Source organism: Barbatula barbatula, assembly GCF_947034865.1.
Source record: "Barbatula barbatula genome assembly, chromosome: 17".
Lineage (NCBI taxonomy): Eukaryota > Metazoa > Chordata > Actinopteri > Cypriniformes > Nemacheilidae > Barbatula > Barbatula barbatula.
This window is the reverse complement of record NC_136780.1, coordinates 21,095,740-21,115,660: the sequence shown is the minus strand read 5'-3', so window position 1 is coordinate 21,115,660 and position 19,921 is coordinate 21,095,740. Positions and strand designations below refer to the sequence as shown.

General features: G+C 37.4%; 1 protein-coding gene across 1 annotated transcript in view; it reads right to left on the bottom strand.

Moving 5' to 3' along the window:
* Positions 1-745: 745 nt before the first annotated feature.
* The window catches only part of LOC306907047 (polyunsaturated fatty acid 5-lipoxygenase-like), a gene marked incomplete at both ends in the record, with an annotated part of 44,241 nt that continues 25,065 nt past the window's right edge, over positions 746-19,921 (bottom strand). The window contains 11 exons of the mRNA XM_079478874.1: positions 746-925; positions 2,465-2,635; positions 2,811-2,911; positions 3,061-3,182; positions 3,305-3,486; positions 5,827-5,913; positions 7,859-8,062; positions 8,180-8,326; positions 8,469-8,641; positions 11,289-11,472; positions 15,882-16,009. Coding sequence (XP_079335000.1) covers positions 746-925; positions 2,465-2,635; positions 2,811-2,911; positions 3,061-3,182; positions 3,305-3,486; positions 5,827-5,913; positions 7,859-8,062; positions 8,180-8,326; positions 8,469-8,641; positions 11,289-11,472; positions 15,882-16,009 — 1,679 coding nt within the window. The remainder of the gene's footprint in view (positions 926-2,464; positions 2,636-2,810; positions 2,912-3,060; positions 3,183-3,304; positions 3,487-5,826; positions 5,914-7,858; positions 8,063-8,179; positions 8,327-8,468; positions 8,642-11,288; positions 11,473-15,881; positions 16,010-19,921) is intronic.

The following is a 19,921-nucleotide window of genomic DNA, read 5'->3' as shown; positions in this document are numbered from 1 at the left end:
TGGCACAGTCTTTACACAACAACAACAAAATATTGTGATATCTTTATTTTTTTTTTCTGAGAGATCCCAGGATACAGAACAACAATGTAAAAACCATTTGAAGTGCAGTCAGAAATGTTTTAAACATACAATATAAATACCTGGCACCATTGGCAATCCATGGCACCATTCATGAACAAATATTTCAAACCCATAATAGAAAATCTTTATTAGCTAACCTTGACGGTAACACAATAAAAACCCTCCCTCATACTTGATAAACTGTAAACTTAAACTATTATTCCCTCCACAACTACTGAAAACGTGTGTACATAAGATAATCTAAATCCATAGAGATATATGATGTCAATATAACTAAGGTTATTCAAAACAAACAAACCATACACCATGAGTAATGAAGACCATGTAAATGACTCAAAACTTGTATCGAGTAATACCATAATATTGATATCTGATGATGCAAGTTTATATGAATAAAGAAAAGAATAAAAAAATGGATTATAACATGATCTATAAAAGCGATACCAAATAAACGATTCTGATTTCTTGGCATGAGCTGGACCAACAGTCACCCCTAAGATAGATCCCTAACTTTACGCTTTTAATAAGCATAAATCAAACATAATTAAAAAAAGCCACAATACTCTGTGATTTGCCAAACCATTACATATTGTAAGCAGAGCTGTTCTTCTCTATATCAAGCATTAAGGCCGTAAACGCTACTGTTAGGCCTGGAAAAATTTTCTTAAATTGCAACACTGTTGGGGATTTTGTCTGGGGACAAATAACAGTAAGCCATTGTTAATCCATCGTTACGGCGCTTGATGCTGTCGGTCAGCTCCTCTAGTTTGTTTTGAAATGTCTTAATGGCTTCCTTCACTGGTTGCTCTGTGAAGTGCTTTTCTGGATGCATGCCTAGAAACCGCTGGGGAAAAAAATTGAAAAATATGTCATTATTTTTACAAGGAAAACTGGTACTTTATTCAAGCTCTGAAAAGTGCATTTGCAATGGGACACTTGTTGAGGTATGGAGGTTAAAAATTATTTTGGCTTTAGAAAGCCTATATACTGTTTCATTTTCCCTTTTATTGTTTGTTATCATTATTAGGGGCCAAGCCCCAAAAGGGAGGGCATTGTCCAGAGTTTGTATCTCAATCCCTTTAGCGCAGTCCAATATTTCACTTACACTTTTGCCCTTCTGAACTGTGCGCCGTAGAAACAAAATACTTTTCAAAATACTTACTTTGTTTGTTCATATCTTCAATTTTATTTGTGAAGTAGTGCATAAACTCATCACTGCTATGCTGATATTCAGAATCAGAAGTTGCTGACGATTTATTTTTGGTTAATTTAGCCACTGTGTTATAAATAAAAACCTATAGGGTTGTGCTGGTTTTCTTCTAAGTGATAAAGTTTTTAGGGCTTTCCTTTATATTTCATATACTATCCTTCCATGCTGTACGAAATACCTCTAATTCATGCTAGGTAATTGAGAAAACTCCGGCAGATTATCGAGAAACAAATCTTTGGTAGTTGAAATTATTATTCTACCGTATGTGTAACAAGGAGTTTGATTTGCAGCAGTAGGCCAGTGAAGTTAGCATGATACCAGATAATGATCCAACATGTCTTAGCGGCAAGCCAATAGAGACCTTTCATTTATTTCCCTTCGTTAGTAAAATGTGTTGTCAAGGTTTTGGACAATTTAAAAGGCGATTTTCTCAAAAAATGTTTGCACCCTCAGATTCCAGTTTTTCAAATAGTTATATCTCAGCCAAATATTGTCCTGCCCCAACAAACGAAACATCTCTGATGATTCTGATAATGTATAAATCCATAAATTAAACGTGACCCTGGACAACAAAAGAAGTCATAAGGATTCATAGTTTTTTGCCACTGGCTTGCTCAATGGAAACAGCTGACATTGCTTTTTGGATTTTTTATTCCTGACAGATTTTTCAGTGTCTCTCTAACAATATTGCGATTATCGATACTGGATTGCATGTGTTAATTAAAGTGAAATGTATTATTGTTTTATTACCCCTCAAGTTGTTTCAAACCTCTATAAATGAAAGATATTTGGAAGAATGTCAGCAACTTACAGTTCTGGGGCAACATTGACTACCAAAGCAGGAACATTGACTGTTTCCTTTCCTAAATTCTTCAAAATATACAGCATTTTTTCTACTTTGGTACTTTAACTGTAACCACTGTCACAAAAGTGTAGCAAGAAAACAATCTACAGCAATAAGTTGAATTTTAAATGTATTTGAACCAACATATGAACCAACATAAATGTATTTGAACCAACATACATTTCAAAACAATCTTTGGCCTTTTAACTCATACCTTGATGCTGTGTACCCTCACCTAGTTACAGGTTCATTCTTTTTCACGTGATTTAGACAAGGCTACTGCCATGTCCAATACAATTTCCAACGAATAAACAAATCAGATGTCAAACCTCATTGTTCTGGAACCGAGTGAGGTCCCAAGCTGTCCCTAGAGCATCTCTGGAACAAGCACGGTCAGGCAAAGTATCCATGATATGTTCCAGATTCACTCTGCCCTTCTCATGGGGCGGCGGCATGCGCATGGTGGAAGGACTGTTGGGAATCCAGCCATACCACTCATACTGGAACACATAAGATTCTCTTTTAGACATCATGCAGAATACTGCCCAGCACTTTCTAATGCTTAGATATCATGCAGAATACTGCCCAGCACTTTCTAATGCTTAGATATCATGCAGAATACTGCCCAGCACTTTCTAATGCTCTTGCTAATGATCTTAAAGTGTGTTTTCTCACCTGTCCAAAGTTGACTGCGGCATGCTGTGCTGAAGCTGTGAATATTACCACAGTGAGGTACTTGATTAGCTCCTCACGAGTTTTCAGAGACTGTGGAAACTCTGTAAACAGTGACAATTTGCTTTTATCTGGTGTACAAAATAAGTTGATTTGATGCACACAAATACATGCATATAGAATATACAAGAATAGTCATGCTAGCACAGATGAACATACACTGATATTCTGCTAAAGCTGAACCTGTACTCACTTTTACCCTCGGAGTCCATCATGCCATTTATGGAAACGTCCTTAACAAATTCTTGAATCTCCCGATCTCTTTGAACCGTCTCATTGCTGTCATAGAAGATCTTGATCACTTCGTCAACAAAACTACAGGAAGATCAATAACATGACGCATCAAGAAAGAAAAAAAAACACTTTAGATGCCACATATGTTCATTGGGCACATTTTTACTTTCTCACTAGTAGTACAGAATCTGAACTGTTGTTACCCTTCCACATACCAGTTTATGGCCCCCCAGATCTTCATGCCATCATCTCTGTAGTAGTACTTGGGAGTGTTTTCCATTCCTCGAGCTTTTATGTCCTCAGGGAAACACATGGACTTGTAGGTAAAAGTCTCCATGGTCCTTTTCATCAATTCATCAATCCGAGCAGCACTTATGCTACTAATCTGGATACAGAAAATTGTGAGTCTCATGAGAACGTGGTGCGTAGGAAAAAAGGTGGAAGAGACTTTTTGAACTGGTAAGATGCTTTGTTGTTGAACTGGTAAGATGCTTTATATATGTAATACCGCATATTAAAAGCAGTAAATAAGTCACATTATTGGTGATTCATTGGTAATGAATGTGCAATATTCCCGTTTGTAAAAAATAATTCATTATCGAGTAGTTTAGAAAATAGTTTTGAGGCGAGATGTGGTAATTTATGAAACGGCATTGAATGTGTTTTACAGCATTGAATTGTGTTGAATCCCCTGCAACACATTTATTTTGCACTTTGTGACTTGAATCTGGCTTATTTTGTTTTTATTTTTATCTAACACAAAAGGTAAATTCTGAGCAATTCTTAGCAAATACTGTAAATTTACAATGTTTGTTTTTTTGGTGCATCAATGTTGCGCCCTTGTTAACCACCTGGTGTTGTACCCACATGCACGCACACATGCGCTTGAACTATCAGTCGACTAAAGTCAAGACATGACAATTCTGATTTGACTGTGTAAATCCTTAGTCAAGAGCAGCGCTAATGTTCATTTGTGTCTTTTACAATGTGCAATGGTGGCAAATTAATTTTCCCTAACTGGTATCAGGAAAATTGTCCAAGTCTGGACTGGAATCCAGACCTCTTATTCGTTTCATCTAAATGAAAACATTCAAATAATTCCACAGTTTAAAATGAGCAGTGCGTAAGCATTTAACATTTATATATCATCTCATATTTAACTGTAGCGAAAACCTCTCCCTCATGTTCTCTTCCGCTAAAGATGCATTAAACATCAAATGCAGCGACGTTGTCAGGACTCTGGTCTAATCCTCGCTCAGTCTTTCGTTTTACTCTCTTCTACGTGCGCTCACGCACAGCTGCTACCACTCTATCATTTCGCTCTCTTGCACACCTGTTCTCTCTTTGCTCGCTAATTTCTGACGGTTATAGTTGCTTCCGTCGTTCTGTTCCTTGCCAGTGTGTTTTGCAATTTATGCTGATCGCCTTGCCCTTGTACCGTGGTACGTCTTGTCATTTTGAAGCTATTGTGTACTAACCTTGTCTTCTGTCCAGTGTGTGCTCATCAGAGTTGGTGATCGCTGGTTCGATCTCCTTGGACTGTCCCCTCGTGTTTGACTACTGCCTGCCCTGTGTACGAGTTGCTTCACCCCTATGATAAAGTTCGCCCCTCGGTTGACGATTGCCTGTCCCTCTTCTGAACTGTCATTGCCCCACTGGATTCTGTTCGCGGATCGACTGACCCCAGCCTTCTCGACTACCTCCGTATTTATTATTTCCGAGCTTGGCTCGAGTGTGACCCTCATTTGACTTTGTCCTTAATAAACTTTTATGTTCCACCTGCACTTGGGTCTCTCCCTCTCTCTCAGATCGTGACAAACGTATTATGTACTCTATAAATTAAATTAAGTTATTTAGCAGACGCTTTTATCCAAATCGACTTAATAAATGAGGAACAAGGCAAACATTAGCATGCCGCTAATCTCATTGTACGAATGATCTTACCTTGAAAATGTGGCAACTGATATTGGTCATAATTTACATATCACACCTCTATAAATTCAGGGTGTAGATGCAATCATGAGGCCTAGATTTGGCGACATGGAGAAATGTAATCCAATTTTACCAATTAAGAAGTTAAAGTTTAACCTTAAAAAGCAGAATCAAAGGAAGATCAATTGGAAATAGATCACTGCTGCGGTCAACAGTGTTGGTGTAGTGAACCAAACTTGTATTTTTTATCTGATATTTATGCTTTGAACAATACTTTCAGTGCAAACCATAATAAAATATTTGTACAATTAAAAAGACAAATCTGAATTTGTTTATGTAATATTGATGTGTTAACATAAAAATAAATGTTGACATAAATTACTGATCATTTATATAGAATAATGCAATTATAGAATGTTTCTATGCAAAAAAATATAGTTTCTTATTTCGGTGAAGAGAAAAGGGGTCGGTGGCAGAGAAGACGGATGATTTTTCTATGCAAGATAAAGGTTTAAAATCTAATGCTGCTAATCTTGCATTTCTGGCTGCTTAAATCAAGCACACACAGTTTTATGTTTGCTTTATACATTTTTTCTCTTTCAGATCCATATTTATATGGAAAAATCACATCCGTGGTTAACACAGTGCACCCTTAAATGTACAGTATATCAAGGACACAAATTATGGCTTGCCAGACAAACACATTGTAGATAGTCACATATTTACAGAATTTCTTTGGATCCTAACAAAATGCTGTTTATATGTGAGTCTATCAAATTAGAGGCAAACCTACCCTGCTAAAGACCCCGTCTTTACTGATGAGTTTTTCACGGGCCACTGCATTGATTGCAATTGTGAAACGGACATGAGGTATCAGTAACTGTAAGAAGCAAAACATCTATTTAGCCGTGTGCATTAAATCATTACAAGGCATAACCTCAAACAAAAAAGTGGTCCCCTTTTGAAAGGAAACTTTTGCTGCGTGTCCTTGAGAAAACATTGGGTAATGCGTCTGATATGGCCCGTATGAGTCTAATCACAAAGTTAATCAACTTGACATTGACCGATGACAGCCAGGGATGTCACTACGGCACGTGCAGAGCATGTCATTCACATCTTGTGTTCAGCAAACTGCTTGTCCAACTGCTAAATCGTGTATATAATGGAGCACACACATTTAGCTCCTAAGGGAGCTGAATGGCCGAACTTCAAGGATCTTCATGAATTAAAAGTTTGGTTTTTAGCTCTGTCTGGGTAGAGATATGCTTCAACACTTTAAATTCTATACTGCAGTCTGGGCTTAATTCTTTTGGTTGTAATTAGTTTTTTGAGCTCTTATTTTCCACTGAAACAGAATGATGTTGGTCTTCTTCTCAATTTAAGATTCATTTTGCAGAAGTACCTCTTCCACTTGATAAATGTTATTACATTCCAAAGAAGCAACTACTGCCAGCCGATAAGCAACTCATCCCTTCAACATGGTGGAGTGGGTATTCATTCCCCAATTGCGTGCACAAGGGCAGGGTTTCAAAGCTGTTCTGAAATGACCCCCAGCCCTACACATTAGATGTGGCGGTGTCCTTCAAAAGGCTGAATTTCAAGACTGATGGAGTCACAGGAGCGCGACTGAAGACTGGTAAGGCTGTCCTAATTCGAATTCTGGTTCAAACGCAGCCACAAAATCCGACCTTTCCCGAGGCTGAGAAGCAGGGCCATGCACAGACATTTTTAGGGGCAGTGGCCAAAACAAACTAAAAAGGGCAGTAAGGTAACACGCTCTTAGAAATGCCTTTCTTCTTATTACACTGTGGCACTCAGTAATTGTGTTCATCTATATTTTGTGTTGTATTATGCAACTATTTGAAAACATTTATAGATGCCAGAGCCATTATTGCATTTTCATAATAATGGTGATTTGTTGAAAATACTCTGTTTTTCAACATTATTTGCTGGCCAAAAGTGATATTGATGCATTAACATTGACAAGTCAACAGTCAACATTCTCCCTTGCATTCTGGGCTACTGTTAATATGATCTTAATATTATATTATATTATATCATGTTACAGATTACTGGTTTTAAATAAGATAATAGATTATAGTGGGAAATGTACTGTTCTTGAGAAAAATGGATTCTCCCCCCCTGTGCACAGCCCTGCTGAGAAGGATAGTACGAAAGAATCCCTCACAGATGCCGCTATCCCAAGATTCATTAGGCGCCTGTAACGGCTGAATATTTTTAAAAGAATATACGTTTAAATTGTTTGAAAAATTAAAGTATGTAATCTGCAGAAAACCGTCCCTGTCGATGCTTTAATGTATCATATTCTCTCAAATCATTGAACATTTTCTCTGTGTTCCGCTGCTGTCACCAGCCAACAAGTGCAGTAGGTGAAGTAACTTGGATATTCTCGTTAGGGCTAAACTGTCTTTAAGTCCGCTAGGCAAACTGAAATAAGACTGAGACCTTGTTTTTAGGCGCAGCCTTCGAATTGGGACACAGCTAATCTGTATGTCTCCCTCATCTAACACACCTGATTGAATTCATCAGCAGAGACTGGAAGATTTGAATGGGGTGCGTCCAATTAGGAATCATCATACAAAATGTGGATGGCTGAGGGTCCTCCAGGACCAGTTCTAAAACCCTGCAGCACAAGTTCCCTTTCGTAAAATAACATCTCAGGTTATGCAGTTAAACCATGGTTCCCTGAGGACCTGACGCTGCATCTCTTCGCAATGGTTTATGCATTCCAGTCCACGTCACCATCGTATGAGTGACACAATCTTCACCAATATTTACTTGACTGTGTATGGAAAGACTCTTACCTTGTATACAGGGTGGACAGTAGACAGCTGTCTGTACATGGCTACTTCAAAAACCTCCGATAGCAAATGTGTCTTGAGAAGGTGTGTGACCAGCTGGTGTACATTAAAGTCTGAAGATTTTACCCACATCTTGGCAAGCATCCAATCGTATTCATTGTCATTTGGGAGAAAGATCGGGCTACTTTCCCCTGGTTTTTGACTGAGCTGTTAAAGCCAAGCAGACATTTTGGTAAAACAACAGATACTTCGGAGCAAATTCCCTCACTTTTACTTGGGTAATTAATATTTTCAGTTCACACTGATTCTTTATGGGACACGTACCTGAATGGCAATTGGCACAATTTGTTTGTGTCTGTTGTTGTACAGTAGGCAGATGGGTGCAGTCAAATAGTACTGGGTGTTTTGAAGAGTCTTATTGGCTTCCAATCCATCCAAGATTTCATAATCCGCTATGTAGATGTTTCCTGCCTGTAAACACAGAGATATTTTATTAAGCGCACACAATTGTATAGTTTGAAACAAAGAAGTCTGTAAGCTAAAATCACATCACAACCAGCAAGTCTTGTAAATACACAGAACAGCTGTCAGTTATCAATTCCAAGTTTCTGACCTTTATTTCCTCTTGTAAGGTGAGACCTCTGTTCAGAAAGCCCTTCACCATATCATGTGTGACTGGAAATTTCTCTGGAAGATTCACACACTTCTTGATCATGACAGGATTGCAGCCTTTCAAAAACTGATAGCCAAACATGTCATCCTTATTCCAGTCTTCCACCACTTTCGCTGTCCAATTATCAAAAAAGAAATTTCAGTCAACTGTCAAAGGCTTTTCACTTATGTATGCCCCCAAATTGTTAGTTTCCCACAATCGTTCTAGATAAAGAAACTTTTCAAACCTAGAAGAGGTGTCTTATTGATGTTTCTAACAAATATATTTTTAAAATCTGCTATTTTATCCCAGGACTGAAAATAACTTCTAAACGCGTCAATTTTGTCTGCCACCAGCCTGAAATAGAATATATGATTTTAGACATTTATAGACAACTTTGTAAAATCGAGAGAAAAAAAACCAATATAAAAACAAGTACTGTGGTCATGACACATTTGGTCAAACTTACACTTTAATGTAATTCCACATAAAGTCTGATGATTTTTCTTCATCAAACCGAACGTCTAAAGGCAGTTCATTCAATTTGGCATCTAGGTTCCTAGGAAAGCCTTCGCGGCTCAGTCTCCATCTTGAACAAGAAAAATGACATCATTTACTTGTACAATTACACCAAGAATTATCACAAGGTAAAGCATTATTTATTTATTTGGTTCTTTTTATGTAAAGGCCAGATTAATTTATAAATGAGTAAATAAGCCGTTTGTTGGACGCTTTTTTTAGGGGAAATTATATCTGAGAATTGGCATGTACAAAGGAAACTTCCATTTGGCATGAAAGGCTTGTCCAAATTTATACTATGAAAGGGGAAATATTTTAAAGGGAAATGCACGTATTTGCAGTAGTACTTTCCTCCAAACTTGAGAGAAGATCTTTCTTGACATGCATGTTCAGTCATTCCTACAATAGAATACTAGAATCCTTAAGATTTTATCAAGTAATTCCACACCATAGACTGAATATGATGAATATTCTATCTCCACTAAAACTAAAAATCAAGTTGTTTACCCATTTTTGGTACGTCTCCATTTAATGAATCTCAACAAAGTGTGATGAAAGCAAACATAAAAATATAAAAAGTGGTATTCAGCACTACGTTGAATGATGACGAAAAATTGGGAAATGGCTCTGCATGATTACATATAAAGAATGTTACTTCAAATCTGATTGGCGCTAGGCACTCAGTAGTTCTGACGAATTTTGTCTTATCTGGTCGGCTTAATATTTAAAATGTACATTTCATTACAGGTGGGGACAGACAAGTTGTGTCTTTCATGTTTGGGACTGGAGCATGCAAGGGCAGCTAGTGGGAGCTGCTAATGTGCACTGAGAAAAGTTGCCTTTCTGAAGGCATACCTCCTGCCTGGCACTATTTGATAATGAAGGCCTGGTTTGCATTTCTGGAGCCGTGTTTGCGGAGGCACCACGTTGTCTTATAGTGTTCACACCAAACGCGGTAAATCGCGCTATTCACGTGTAGTTGCACGCTTGAACATTTTGAGTTTACTCGCATCATTTGTGTGTGAAATTCCCTTCATTATAGAGCAAATTCACATCATGGGAGGGGCTTCTACCAGGCGGCTCCAGTCTTGTTGCGAAACGGCTGACATGGATTTTGTTGAGAGGGTAGCTGTGCATTATGTCCTACGGAAGGCTGAAGAACTACGTTGATTCGTTCGGTGCCGTGTTTGGGTCCATCAGATCTCTCGGAGACTCAGTCCTTCATTGTTGTTTCGGATTTCTGCCTCCGCGCACTATGTCATAATCACGGCCCTACTAGTGCAAGCTTCTGATTGGTTAGCGCGGTGCGAATTTTCGCCAAAGTTCTGATTTTTAACTCTGATTCCAATACTTGAACACTCCAGCTTTGAGGATGTTCTAAAACCAAGCTAGAAGAGTGCTTCCTGTCAAAGACAGTAAAATCACAATCATGTCAGGGTCTTCCTTTCTTTCCCACTGAGGTGTCTAGTTCATGGGAAAAGATGTTCTCCTCAAGTATCTAATCTTGGGGGTTGAGGTACCCCTTTCAACAGAAATGGACAAGACAGACCTACACTGCAAAATATGACTTTCATACTTAGTATTTTTGTCATGTTTCCCTGTCCACATCAGGAAAACGTTTTTCTTTTAGACATGAGAAAATGACCTTAGAAAATAAGCCTTGTTTTTAGACAAAAGATATGAAAATTCTGTGAATTTGTTGCTTAAAACAAGCAAGAAAAATCTGCCCAATCTCTCCCCTCAGAGTTGAGAAATGCAGCCTCTTTTAGTGTTTTTAAGTCTTCACTGAAAACATTTTTTTTTTGGGCTACAATATCAGTTCATTTGTAGTTTTTAAATAGCTTTTGAGAAATGACTGCATTGGCATTGTTGTGCATTTTATTTTTGTTGCATTTTTGTGTAAAGCACCTAAGCACTTTAGAAAATAAAATGTATTATTATAAAGAATATACACTACAACGCTACCAATAAAAAACATTATTAATAAAACATTGATAATAAATCTGCATATTAGAATAAACTGTGTCTATAGAGAGAAAAAAAGAAAAGCTACAGTAAACAAATATCGTTTCATCAAACCTGAATATTTTCTTCCTAGATTCAAGTTCTTCTTGCCTTTGCTTTATAAAAATGTCGGTGTCATCCTGAGGCAATCGAGCTAAGTGAACAACAATGAAATACATAAAACAAACACAAAACAACAACAACAATAATAATGCTTTATTAACAACTAGATAATGAACAAAGTGAGTCTGTACATACCACTGCCCTCTCTGATCTTCACTTTCTCTTTGTCTAACCAGGAATAACATGGGAACTCTAAGGACTTTCCAGAGGGAGTTTTCACTTGGATATGACTACAATACCAGGGAGCATCGTCCTTTTCAATGTTCACCTGCACAATGTCTCCAAGGTACTTCTCTACATCGATGTCAATGGGGATATCCTGTGAAAAAAAAAACATAATTTATTAAATATACAGTATCATGTATGGGAAATAAACAAACATCTCTCAGACAGGCATTGATAAAGAGGGATTAACTAATGTTACTCAATGTGCCACAACGACATTATTGCGATAGCTGCTGCTGATCTTTCCATTATAATATGGATTATATACTCACACTGTGTGACACTAAGCAGCTGGATGAATCAAAAACGTGCGAACCTCTGTCTCTCTCCTATGAAATGTTATTCATTGAGAAAAGGTTAAGAAACCATTTTTTTCAACATTATTAGCTTTTTTTGGCTCCTAGTAGTGAAACAATATTACATTTGTGGATACTACAAATGTCATTACTAAGCTAATGATATTACAATAAAAATGTTGGCTGATATGTCATTTTAATACTTTGGTAAATTAAGGGTATTTTCCTGCAGAGCGCGGCTCATTACAAACGAGTGAACTTCTGACTTGCCTACATTTTTATCTCAATTGATTAAAATATAAATTAAAACTAAACACCATTTTACATTTAGTCATTTTTTTCTAACCAAAAGGCTGATTGCAAAAATTACTTTGAAAACACGTTCACTAGTTCATTTCTCATATAATTATTCTTAAAATATGAACATTATTGTGTGGTTATTCGAAAATACAGGAAAGGCCTAAAAAACATCTAGTTCCGCCTACTTTTCATCACTAATAGAAGAAAACCAGCAAAACCCTAGATTTTTATTTAAAGGGGAGATCGGTAGCAAGATACGGGGGTTTTCTGTGTCTTTGGTGTGTTATGAGCTGCACATGCATACATTAGACACGTAAAAATTTAAAAGATACATTCTATCTAAAAGCAAATGCTCACCCAGACCTGCCTGAAACAATGTCTCATTTTCTCGTTTAGCTTCCCTTCTGTGTTTCATTCCCGACACCTCTCCCTTGTTTATTATCATTTGTTAGTCTCCCTATTTCATACCCTTGTTTTTGCTGTCCTGTGCCACTTTGTCTTGCCTCGTGCGAGACCCTGTGGATTACTCCCGGCATTGGACGTATTATACCCTGTTTTGTTGCTGTGTTTATTTAGTTTGGTCCCAGTCGTGTGAAGTTTTATTTAGTACCTTGTTCTCTTGTTCGTTACCCCATTGTGGGCTTTTGCTTTGTGTTTTTCATTAAAGCCTTTGTTGTCTCACCACTGTCTCTTGGGTTCTTCCCTCCCTTCCCCCCCTCCCTCCCATGACATATATATACATATATACGTATAGTAGTGCTGGGCAACAATTAAATTTTGTAATCACGATTAATCGCATGACTTTTCTGCGATTAACTATATCATGCGTCAAATTCAATAATTAATTCAAAAGTAGTGTATTGTGCACTTTTTTATTTTAAAAGTACTGCTATAATGAATAAAAGTGCAATAATACTTGATTTGCAAACACTTTAAAGGAAATACTGTTGTAAAAAAGCACATTGTGTTAAATGTTTAAGTTGAGATTTACAATACATATTTTATTTTGATCAAATTAATTATAAAACCAAAGCTTTCTGCCACTGCCAGGGCTTTAATGTTCTGCCTAGTTCTTTATAAAAATAAGTTATAATGATTATTGATGTTATTGCTAATATATAAACTCTTTCGACACAAAGTTTAAGGTGTACTGTATTAAAAGTGTATATAAAGCAAATCTTCAAATTGCATGCTACGTTTTTTTTATCTTGACCGTTCATATAAGAAGAACACAATTCCTTTTATATGAGTGAGTGTTTTGAGCCCATCTTTTGTTGTATGATGAACTTTATAAACAGGGATCTTTATTATGCTGCTGCCCCTTTAAGAGCGCTCATTACAGATACATGGATCTAATATACTGTGATGTGTCTTGTTTCCCAGCTTTGATTTCGGACACTGACGTATAAAGCCTGCGTCTGACAGTACCAGCGCAGACGTTCATCATAAACATAACGATTAGCTTACATTACACCTGTGTGACTTTGTGGATTGTTTTATAAAATACTCTAATTTTCACTTTATTTTCCACGTTTAGAGTATTAGTTTAGGATTCGTGGCATTACCGTTATGTCACGAATAATATAAACAGTGATGAATAAACAGATAAATTAATCCGTGAATAAATGAATGAAACAACAGAAAAAAATCAAATAACAACAAATGATTATGTTCTCACCCTCGCATTAGTGATCAGTGTGACTCGTCATGGTGTATAGCAGGGGAAAAGCCAAAGACCCCCAAATAAGATGAACCTATTGTTAGAGACCCTTTTCTAAAATACGTAACCATCTATACAATTTTATAGATCAAAAAATCAAACATCCCTGCCAAAGTCGAGTTATTACAGCAATAAAAATGTGATAAAAAAAGAACAAATGAAGAAAGAAGAACACAGTATCTGCTTTTAAACAAAACAAACTATGCTGTGAAAATGAAAATGATAAAAAACGCTGGCTGGCAACTTTTTGGCTGGCGGGGAAAGAGTACATAATAATAATTTTCAATTCAAATGTATTTTTGCTGAAGCAGCTTTCACTTTGAGTGTGAAAAAGAAAATATAGTGAGAAAAAGTCACTAGTCAGATACAAATACTATATACACTATGCAGGGAGCCAAAAACGGCCTAAAATATGCTTCCGTCACTCCTTTTCTGAAGAAAGTCCAATTAAAATCTCCCGTTTATTTTAAGAATCTCAAATATGCTTGTAGTCTCTCAATTTCAGTCTTTTCCGAGTTCAAATTCATTTTACGAAACTTTTCAGTCGGGTTATAGAAAATTATATTGTACAGAATCTGCGTTTTTGAAAGTCACAAATGATATTTTGCTGTCTGCTGATAATGAGAATGTTGCATCTTTGGTCCTTCTAGATCTCAGCACAGCATTCGATAAGGTTGATCATAACCTTTTAATTTTTCGTTTGGAAAGTTATGTTGGCATTCAGGGTACCGTGTTAACATGGATTTGGTCCTATTGATCTTATAGTAATTTCTCTGTTTGTTCTTCAGTAGCACACCTGTCTTCTGGTGTTCCACAGGCATCAATCCTAGCTCCCACAGTTTTCTCCTTATACAGCACATGCCGCCACTGAGATCTTTGTTTTCCAGACATGGAGTGTCTTTTAATTTATATGCTGACGACACCCAGTTGTACTTTCCACTTAAACGCAAAGATTTGAGTTCTATTGAGGCGTTTTAACATGCTTACAGGATCTGAAATGATGGCTTTCGCAGAATATTTTGGCCTTAAATGAGAAAAATTACTGAAGTTGTATCGTTTGGACCAATTGATTTTTTAATGGAAGCATATTGGTATTGGCTATGACGCTGTATCAGGGAGGGGGGCGTGGCCAGCTCAAAATGCATTTTCAAGTCCACATTGAATATTTCAACACTCAACGGGCTGTGTGTAAATGAAAATGCAATATTTATTGTTTATGCATTTAGGGAAAATAACATTTGAATGATCATTTCCTACAGTTTTGCCTGACCATCTTAGATGTAATAAATCATGGGAAGGTTTTTTAATTTTGCAACTTAGAGCATTAAATGATCTATTAAAACTGATGTAGAAACCTACATACTGAATGTTCATTTTCATTTTGCACCTAATGTTCCACATCTGTTATTTGAAATGTATAAATACATAATTGCATTGTCATTTTACACACTGCATTGCCATTTTGGTTATTGTATGTTAAATAGAAAACTGCTACCAATATGCTTCCAAAATTTTTATGATGTGGTGATCTCAGATCAAGTTCTCATGTTACTCTGTGTGTGTGAAAAACTCAGGACTTCAGTTCGATAAACAGAGTCATTCTGTTGTTAAATGGTCGCCTTGCTTAAGTTAAAATGTTTCTATTTTGAAACCGTTATTCTTGCATTCACCACCACACGTCTTGACTACTGTAATTCACTTTCTTACAGAGTTAATAGTACCAAAACAGAAAGGTAACCTGGAGCTCAACCATGTAAAGAGTTATAAAAAAAGACTAAGATTTCAACTCTATTCTAAATGTAACCGGTAATGCGATCACATTTCTTACTATTGGTCAGCAGCCTAGCAGCTGAGATTAAACATGTTGAAGACGCCCAATGGGTGAACTACCTCACAACCCTACTTGGTCTCTTAGGTCTGGGGATCTTGGATTACTCTCGGTGTGCAGGACTAAGCTAAAACATAGAGTGTACAGAGCCTTTGCTAGGGTAGGCCCTAAACTACGTGTTCGAGCGACGTGTGGTCCGGAGAGGAGCGTGTTTAGGGTGGGGTTATAGACATTCTACTGGCCTCTCTATTGAGATGCAGTTCTCTGCTGTCTAATTTACTGTAAACAGTATAGGTGCACAAACAAAACAAGATCAGACAAAACCATATTTATATATTGTATTTAAAAAAAATTCTTACCTTTTCAAATCCTTCGCTTATCACATAGGTTGTCTTACTGCGCTGATTGTTGGAGTCCACCAGTGTCAGGCAAAAATCCTTCACATTTTTACCATCAGTAGACACCAACACCTTGTACTGCTCTGGGACTGAAAGAAAACGTATACAATACGATATGATGATTATTCTTCTAGCACATTTTAAAAACTACACAAAGTGTATAAACGAACACAATAATAAAGACACGTAACATATCATAATCACAAGCAGATAAAACAAAAACAAAAATTCAAAAACATTTCACGGCCTGCTTGAAAACACACGGTTGAGGATCCAAATGCAATTTTATGCAAGATCGATGCGATCCAGGGGTGGGGTGGCGCAAGGCAATGTACTCAGACAGAGACCGCTCAGTATGACACAATCTGAGCAGGGTTTAAACAGACACAGATGTATGTAATCATGATAATGAGCCCAGACAATTGTCTATGGGAAATGTAATGAAAACAGATTTTCCAGAGGGCTGTTTCATAAAAGTCGCTTAAGAGTCCAAAACTAAAAACTTAAATGACCCAAGACTTAAATGAACCGAACTAATCTGAACTAATCTTAAATGGGTTTCATAGAGTTGAACTAGTTCTGTCATGGGGTTTAGGGTTTAGCATGGAAGTGTACTTGACATATAAATGTATTTGGTCTTGGCGGAATAGATCTGCTGCGGTAGAGCAAGTACAGAGACTTGTTACTGCAAATACATCCACAACATGCTGCTGTGAGCATGTAAGGAATGCTGCTCTTGTCAAATGTCAAAAGTTTATCTTTGCATGGAACATTTAATTACATCAATTAAATTAGTTAAACCAGTTCGATTTTTCTAGACTAAATATAATATAGATTTTGTCGACTAAAACTAAAATGATGGTTTAACTGAACCTTCTTTACTGCAGCTTTGCCTTTGAATGTTAAAAATCTTTATTGAGTTACGGAAATTGTTACATTTTTTGAAAATAATTAGGGTTTCGAGCACGAAGTGCTGAAAACCTATTGTTTTTGTAAGGATTTTTAGAGTTCGAGCGCGAAGAGCTAGAAACCTATTGTATTTGTTGGTTTTATTAGGGTTCGAGCCCTATTTTATTTGAGGGTTTTATTATTTTATGCAAAAAAATAAAAAATGAACTAGTCTCTGGATTTTTGCCGGATCGGAACCAAACCAACGCTGATGAATTCTGTGGAGTATGAATGTAAATAATTATCGAAAAAAAGTTGAAATTTCGATCCGTGGTGGCTGGGGGGCGACAAAACGTCTGAACTGGAAGGGGCATATTTGATTAAAATGGTTATAACTCGTGAACCGTTTGAGCTATCTTCATGAGGCTTGGACCATATGTTTATACTCTCAGTCCGAGGTCACAGTATAAAAAAGTCGGCGTTTGGCCTCTAGGTGGCGCTATAATATACATTTTCTCGAAAAGGGCAATAACTACCCAAGAGTTTGCCCGATCGACTAATTTCTTGGTATGGTGTGTCTTTGTGTCATGTACCATGATTCTAGAAAAGGACATTGGCGTATCTAAAAAAACATGGCCGCCATCGGCCAATGAAGTTTGAGCAATCCTTAGACCGACTTAACGGAGGCCGATCGAAACGACACTCGCTGGGCTTGTTCGACTCATGGTCAAGAAGGTCTGTAAGAAATATGAACTCATTCGGCCACTGGGGCGAAATAACGTTTTTGGAGTGCATAAACAATTGAAACCTATTGTATTTGTAGGTTTTATTATTATTTTTCCGCCGTATTCGCCGTAAAACTGATCGTGCAGCCCAAACCGTAAGGCCGACAGAGCTGAGACTCGGTCAGATGGTAGTAGTCTTGATGGCTACTCAGATACATGGACCCAGCCAAATCGGCCCATAGGTGGCACTACAGCGAGGAAAAGCGCGTTTGCACCCTTTACTCCTAAACCGTTTGGCGCACACCCAAGTGTTTTATAATATTGTAATCATTGGCTCAAAACTTAAAAAACGTATATCTCCGATTTCATTTCCGGTATGCAAATGTTTTCGCTAATTTGCATTTTATAAAAAAAAAATGAAGTAGTCACTGGATTTTTGCCCGATCGGAACCAAACCAACGCTGATAAATTCTGTGGGGTGTGAATGTAAATAATTATCGACAAAAAAAGTTGAAATTTAGATTCACCGTTGCTAGGGGGCGCCAAAACGTCTGAACCGGAAGTGGCACATTTGACTAAAATGGCCATAACTCGTGAACCGTTTGAGATATCTTCACGGGATTGGATCATATCTGTAGACTCTCAGTTCAGGGTCACAGAAAAAAGGAATTGGCGTTTGGCCACTAGGTGGCGCTATAATATACATGAACTCGAAAAGGGCTATAACTACCCAACCGTTTGCCCGATCGACTTATTATTTGGTATGGTGTGTCTTTGTTTCATGTACCATGACAGTCTAAAAGGACAGTGGCGTATCTACAGAAACATGGCGGTCATCGGCCAATGAAGTTTGAGCACTCATTAGACAGAGTTAACGGAACTCGATCGAAACGACACTTGCTGGGCTTGTTCGACTCATGGTCCTGAAGGTCTGTAAGAAATATGAACTCATTCGGCCACCGGGGGGCGAAGTAACGTTTTTGGAGTGCATAAACAATTGTATATCACGTGAAATTTGACATATACTCAAACTATTTACATCATATGATAGCTCTTCACATTCTGAACAACTTTGTCTCTGGACACGCTTCTGTCGATCAAACGGTTCGTGAGTTATCGCTGATGATGTCAAAAACCTACTTTCGCGAACTTGTCCTAGGTTTTTCGACCGATCGAATCCAAACCAATGCAAATGACTTCTGTGGAGTGTGAATGTAAATAATTATCAAAAAAAGTTGAAATTTCCTTTCACGGTCGCTTAGGGGCGTAAACATTTTAAATCGGCGGAGCCTATTACATTAAAATGCCCATAACTCGAGCACTATTAGAGATATCATCATAGGGCTTGGAACATATGTGAAGACTGTCACTCCGAGATGACTTACAAAATATCGCGGCGTTTGGACACTAGGTGGCGCTATAATAGTAAAAATGGCAAAATTGACACATCTTTGGTTGCCTTAACAATTGTGTAACTAGTGACATTTGACATTTACACAAACTATCAATATCATATGAAAGTTCTCATAATTCCAAACAAATTTGGCTCTTGAACCATTGATGTCGATCAAACAGTTTGTGAGTTATCTGTGATGATGTTAAGAACCTACTTTTGCGAACTTGTCCTAGGTTTTTCAAGCGATTTTAAAATTTCCACCACCATACAAGTCTCTGGACTCTCTAGATCATAACTATCAAAAACAAGTTCAACTTTTTCATTTGCGTGACCATTACAGGGTTCTTTATTATATTCAAGTGAACAGTTTACCTGAACAGTTTACCTGAAAGCTCGCTACTCCTTAACAAATAATCCAATTGACTTGCCATTAAGTACAATCATACATCTTATTACACTTAACACGCATGCTAAATATGATGGTGATCGGACAAGGGATACGTTTCCTGTCTCACAGGAACACAGTGTTAGACATATAATGCACTATACATTAAACGTTGCTCCATATTTACACATCTATAAATATAGAACATGTCTGGCTGGTTGTAAGATCCTGTTTTGCTAAACTTAACACACACCTTTATTATGTACACCAGTTTAATTGCATGTAAACCCAAATAGCTACTCAGCAGTCACATGGCAGCAACTCAATGCATTTAGGCATTTAGACGGGGTCATTTCTTCAATGGATGTGACCAAATGAACCTGAAAAGCTGATTCCCCTCAAGTGTACTTTATGTGCATATGTGTGTACTCATGCGTAGTGTCTATGAACCTTTGCTGACCGTATCTATGATTTTTCAGGCGTTGGGAGTATCGTCCACTTGGGTGTTTTAGGATGAGAGTCCTCGGCCTACTTGATGAAGGCAAAGATGCTTTAGATGCCTTAAAGTGCTCGAACCCGCTAAATGCTGCTTGCAGCTTTAATTATT